Raw genomic sequence first — 6,458 nt, forward strand, 5'->3', positions numbered from 1 at the left:
TGATTAAAAGCAGAACTGAAAATAAACTACTATACTGCCTTACATAGGATCCTCCTAACCAAATACATTTGCAATGCATAAAATCACGGAAAGTGTGGAGTGACCGAGTCTTCCTTCTGGGCGCTGGCTTTGGTCGATGCTTCTGCCTGATGACTTTCGGTGAGGGTGCGAAGATGGTCGATTACTGCCTCCATGTGGATGCAGCGGTCCTTCAAGTCTTCAATCTCCTTCTTTCTTTTTGCCAGCTTCTTTCGTTTGGATTCTCGGTCAGCATGGTAGTCCTCTGTTAACTCCTTCAGCTGTTTTTTCACACTGTTGATCATAATAGTATGTGCCATGCACATATTGCATTCTTTGCTATTGAAGAGATTTCCCAGAGGGTCTTTGTTTGGGCCCTGTTTGGATGGCTGCCCTTTGTCCTCCATCGACGAGGCCTGAGGATTAAAGACAGAGAGCGCTCTGCTGAAAAGAGAGCTTGAAACCTCTTTGGAGAGATTTGCGGAGAGCTGGGGCGTTGAATGGTGAAGAGGAGTTCTCCAGAGCTTCGGGGGGCGCTACTAAGGGAACCAAAGACACTGTTAGTTATGAACAGGATCACCAAAGAAGGAAAGAGACTTACAGCAGAATCAAAACGGAAAAATAGAGCGTTCTGAGGAGAGGGGACTCCCAATCTGCACCGAGGATTTGCGGGGGCTCTTGAAGTTTGATCTCTGAGTGCAGAGAGGTTGGAAAACAGTCCACCTTTTATAGAAGGAGGGAGGCTCGTAAACCGGGAGGAGAGGGGTTGAATGAGGCGCGTGCCTGAGACAGAAGCTGAGCTGTTGTTACAGAGATGGCCTGATGTGGAGGAGCTCGAGATCACGCAAGCTCTGAGGATGCTGATACTCTTTGTGGCCCGAAAACGAGGAGATCTCCCAAAGTACTCCCCGGTGCAGCTTGGGGATTTGCAAGGAGGATCGATAAGATGGCCTAAGTGCATGAGATGATTGCGCCCTTGGGGAAGGTCGAGTGGAGGCGATGGATTACGGGATATCTCTGACATAGATTTTGTCATTCTCTCGGACCTGACCAACTCTCCTTCTGACCGCTAGATTAGCTTGCTGATCTGCATCCTTATTATTATTTCTGAGAACATGTTTGAATGTCACTTCACCAAGCGCTTTGATTTTCTTCATGGTTCGATTCTTAATATTGTTTAAAGCCCATTGCTTGTAATCTCTACCTGTGATCATGGCTGTGATAATAATAGCTGAGTCCCCTAGAATCAGAAGGTTCTGAAGGCCAAGATTCTTTGCAATGTGAGAGCCTAGAAGGAGGGCGTAGGCTTCTGCTTTGTTATTGGACATATGGCCTAGTCCCCATTCAAAGGAAACCATGAGATTCCTTTGAGAATCCTTTATGATCCCGCCAGCACCAGCTTGGCCTGGATTCTTCTTGGAGGCCCCATCAAAATACAATACAGGCCTGTTTTGGCTTCTGATCCAGTTGTTCACTTCCTCCTCCGTGCCTCGAAGCTTCCAGTCTTGGCTGCCATTCTTTTCTTTCGTTTGAGTTCTTGGATTTGGATTGAGTTTGAACTTACCCAGCCATACCCTATGCTTCTCCTCCACAGCCTCCATTTCTGACTGGGGGACCCCTTTTGCCTCTAAAGACTCCGCAATGAGGGCGATGGAGTTGGCCACGATGCCTGTTATTGTTGGCTTGACATTGTTGAAGATACATTTATTTCTTGCCTTCCAGATTTGCCAGCATACATTGGAAGGGATGCTGCTCCAGATCCTTTTCAATATAGACTTGCCTTTTTTGGGCTGATAGAGTCTTTTGTCCCAGCTTTTATGGAGGGCCTGAATCTGGGAGGGGAGAGCTTCCAAGGAGATAGTATCAGAGAGAAGATTCCAACAAGATTTAGCAATCGGGCACTCAATAAAGAGATGAGAGATGTTCTCTTCAGCTAGTCTACACATGCAACATATTGAAGGCCCCTGAATACCTCGCTTTCTGAGGTTTTCGGCAGTTAGGATTTTACCATGAAGGAGAGTCCAATTAAAAAGTTTGATCTTTGGGAGGCATTCGGGACTCCAGACAGCTTTGTGAAGGGGCCAGTTGTTTGCCGAAGATATGTCTTGGAGGGCTTTATAACCCTCTTTCACCGAGTAATTGCCTCCATTTGGGATCCAGACAAACTTGTCTTCTTTCCCTCTGTCTATTGGGGCTGAGCCACTGAGGGAGCATTTGAGTTCTGCCCAAAGCTGAGCAAGATCATTAGGGAGGTTGAGGGGAATCCACCCTGCCCAGTGGTCCTCATCCCACATAGAGATGTCTGAGAGAGTGTTGAGGTTGGCCTCTGCCATCCACCTGTGGAGGGGATAAAGATGGGGAATTGAGTCTCTGGCCTGTGAACCCATAATACTGTCTTTCCAGATGTTTATATCTTTGCCATTTCCAGGAGCTCTTGATATGAGATGTTTGCAGAGAGGGAGCGCTTTCTTGATGAGATTTCAGGATGGGGTGCCTTGTCTCTCAGTGATGTTTTCCATGAGGATATTTTTGTTGGGACCATTCAGATATTTCTTCTTTATAACAGCTGCCCACCAAGCTTCTTTTTCATTTAGGATCCGCCAGATGAGTTTGAAACCCATTGCTAGATTGGCCAACCTAGGGACCCTGATTCCTAGCCCACCTTTTTCCACAGGAAGGATCACTTTCTCCCACTTGACCAAGCTGAACTTCTTCGTATTTTGTCTACCTCCTTGCCACAGGAAGCTACGCATTATTAGCTCCATGTGCTTATGGATGCTTACCGGGGCTAAGGTAATGGCGAACTGATAAATAGGGAGAGAGGCAAGAATGGACTTGATTAGGGTCAAACGGCCTGCTAGATTTAACCAATGCATTCCCCAATTTTGCAGTTTGCTTCTGAGTTTTTCTATGATCTTGACCCAGATCACTGATTTGATTTTTTCTTTGGCCAGAGGCAGCCCCAGGTACATGAAATGTGACCAATTTAGCTGGGCTGGTATTTCCATGATGCGGGATATGCGCTGAATGATATGATTAGGGATGTTCCAAGTATATATCATACATTTGTTGTTGCTAAGTTTGCCACCAGAGGCCTGAAGGAAGAGGTCCAAGACTTTTTTGAATCTCCTCGCCATAATGCAAGAGGCGCCACCAATGAGGAGGGTATCATCAGCGAACAAAGAGTGGTTGATACCTTTCGAGCCTCTTATGATTTCTATCCCCATTATTTCTTTTTTCCTCCTCATGTTTTCCAGTTTGGAGCTAAAAGCTTCCGCCATAAGAATGAATAGGAAAGGAGAGAGAGGGCATCCTTGTCTCAGGCCTCTAGTGCTTTTGAAAGCTGTGCTGGGTCTCCCATTAATGAGAGGAGCTGTCCAATTGCCCGAGATGCATTCTTGCACCCTGCTGATAAAGAGTTCAGATAAACCAAGCTTTTTGAGGACTGCAAGGAGAAAGGAATGGTTTACCCGATCAAAAGCATTTGCCATGTCCATTTTCATTATCATACCCTTCTCTTTCCTGTTCATACTGCTGTGAATGGCCTCTTGGATGAGGATTACGTTGTCTGCTATTTGCCTCTTTGGGACAAAACCACCTTGATTTTCAGAGATGAGGGAGGGGAGGATAGGTTTAAGTCTGTTGGCAAGGATTTTGGTTATGATTTTATATGACACATTACAGAGGGAGATAGGTCGGAAGCGGTTGAAAGAGAGAGGGTTGGGCTCTTTGGGTATTAAGGCCAGAAAGGAGGATTTCATACCACTACCCATCTTGCTTTTTTGGAAAAAGTTCCTAACCACTCTAATGAAGTCCTTTTTAATGATGTCCCAATGAGCTTTGTAGAAGTCTATCGTGAACCCATCTGGTCCCGGGGCCTTGTCTGAGGCCATGTTGCGGATTGTTAGCTCTATCTCCTCTTCAGTAAACTCTTTGTCCAGCTCAGCGTTTTGTACATCAGAGGTTTTGCATTCCAGTGTGTCAAGGATTTCCATGCCTCCTCTGTCGTGTTGATCCTCCGTGAGAAGGTTTTGGAAGTGGGAAGACGCTGCCTCCATGATTTCATTTTGCTCTTTTAGTTCTGAACCATCCACTGTAATCTTTTCAATATTGTTTGCAGCTCTCCTCATTTTCATACTGTTGTGGAAGAAGGAAGAGTTCCTATCTCCCGCCTTAAGCCAAAGACACCTTGACTTTTGCCTTTGTTCCTCCTCCTCTTTTCTATTTAACTTGTACAGCTCTTTTTGAAGTTCCATCTCTTTGATCTGCTCTTCTTCCGTATCCTGTCTTGCATCTTTCTCTTGATTCCATAGCATTAACTTAGCTTGGAGCTCTGTTTTGGTTTTTTTCTCTTCGATTGCCTTGAATTTGGCCCACTGTTTTATGGCCGATCGGAGGAGTTTAATCTTGGTTTCCCAAACGAAATGCGGGGACCCTCTGATCTCTGATGACCACTGATCTTTAACCAACGCTCGGAAGTCCTCCTAATTTTCCCAAGCTCTATTATACCTGAAAGGAAGCGGGCCCATATTCGATCCTTTGTCTAGTTTTAGAGCCACTGGTTTATGATCAGAGAGGTATCCCTGGATGATGAAGCTTTTGATACATGCAAAACTAACTACTATTCTCTCTTGAACCAATATGCGATCCAAACGTTCTTTGATGTTGTTTCTGCCTGCTCTCTTATTAGACCAGGTAAAGCGCCCGTTCTGAGGGTGGAAATCCACCAAATTATGGTTGAGAATAATTTCTTCCAGGGTATCCCTTGAGGGGTCAGCCAAAAAATTCCCTCCAATTTTTTCTTCAGCGTTTCTTATGAGGTTTAGATCCCCCCCTAGAAAAATGTTTCTGCCTTGCGTTTCCAGGAGGTCTTCTTTAATAGAATTCCAGCAGGCCGCTTTGTCATGGATTTGAGGAGGGGCGTAAACATTGTAGATAGTATATTCTTCTGTCTTTGTTAAGTTCTGGATGTCTGAGCGTATCCACCAACTGCTGTGTCTTTGACTTAAAAGAGTCCATTTTCTCTTATCCCAGATGGTACCTATACCACCTGAGGCCCCCGATGCGCTTACAGCAATTCCTTCGTAGATTTTGTTGTTTTTTAGATAGTTCTTAAAGTCCTGCTCATTGATTTTGGTCTCCTGGAGAAGGAGGATGTCTGGGTGTTCTGATTTGAGAAGATCACGGACTGCGTTAGCCTTAAGGGAGGAGCCCATCCCCCTACAGTTCCAAGAGACCAGGTTCATCATTTATTTGTCTTGAAGTGGGCACTTCCTTTCTCTTTCCCTTTTTCTCCATTTCCTTTCGTCTTGTCCAGATAGGTGTCCATTGGTTGTTGAATCCCTATGGTCATTTCTTTTGCTGCGGTCTCATCCCTTATTTCTTTATTTGATTTCCTTCCGACTTTTTTTGGGGGTTCTACAGATGTGCTGCTTTCCTTGGACTTATTCCTGGTTAATATTCTCTCTACAGTATGGGGTGGGGAGGAAGGCGGGGGGGAGGAGGGCGGGGGGGAGGCGGGGGTAACAGGGGGGGCTCTCGGGGATGGTGGGGGGGAAGGAGGCTCAACCTCTGATAGAGTTTCGAATTGATTAGAGGATGAAGGAATAGTCGGGCCTTGCTGAGTAGGAGGGAGAGGGGAGGCTGTTGGGTTCTTGTTGTTTCCATGAGGGGGGTTGGTTCTCTTCTTCTTGACAGTTTCCCAGGCTTCCTCTGCTTTTTCAGTGTTAGATTCAGAGAGATTTGCATTAGCTTTACTGCATCTATTAGCGAAATGGCCATACTCATGACATACCTTGCATTTGAATGGGAGCTGTTCGTAGTCGACTTGCTGAAGGTGCGTCCATTGGTCAACTCTGAGCTTGATGGCTTCTGGTAATCCCTTCCCCAAGTCCACTTCAACACAAATTCTTGCGCATGCGTGCATGTTCTCCTTGGGTTCCGATCTATCAATGTACTTCCCTATTCCATTTCCGATTGCTTTCACTGACTCATCTCCCCAGTAATGAAGGGGCAGGTGCGGGAGCCGGACCCAAACAGGTACAGCATTGGGGACGTCCATCTCCGGGTCGAAGTCAGGGGTCCACTTGTTCAAGTAGAGACCTCTTGTGTCCATGAAGTATGGGCCATTCCTGAAGATTAAATTTCGGTCTTCCACTGTTTCGAAGAGGAAAGTGAAGAACCCTCTTCCACAAAAACGGATCGCAATCTTGCCTTGAACCATCGAGTTCCAGTTTCTTTCAACCCATCGCTGGACAGTACGAGGGGAGGGCCATAAGCCCGTGAACTGACCAACTAAGCCTCTATCGGCAAGAGCCACCGCCGCTCTCCTTGGAAGGGCAGGGGGGAGCGGGATTTCTGGGACCTCATCCATTTTTTTAACGAAGCGAGAAGTAACAGGCCGGATCTTCTCCGAAGAGTTTTCCTGAGTGAGGGAAGCA

General features: G+C 46.2%; 1 protein-coding gene across 1 annotated transcript; it reads right to left on the minus strand.

The window, feature by feature from the left end:
- Positions 1-1,022: 1,022 nt before the first annotated feature.
- LOC149198916 (uncharacterized) lies at positions 1,023-1,619 on the minus strand. The gene has a single exon (XM_089400408.1). It carries the CDS (start codon positions 1,617-1,619, stop codon positions 1,023-1,025), a length of 597 nt encoding a protein of 198 aa, XP_089256534.1.
- Positions 1,620-6,458: the final 4,839 nt, after the last annotated feature.

This window comes from Pinus tabuliformis, chromosome 2_1, assembly GCF_031772625.1.
Source record: "Pinus tabuliformis cultivar Carrire ecotype Pingquan chromosome 2_1, CPIR1, whole genome shotgun sequence".
Taxonomy (NCBI): domain Eukaryota; kingdom Viridiplantae; phylum Streptophyta; class Pinopsida; order Pinales; family Pinaceae; genus Pinus; species Pinus tabuliformis.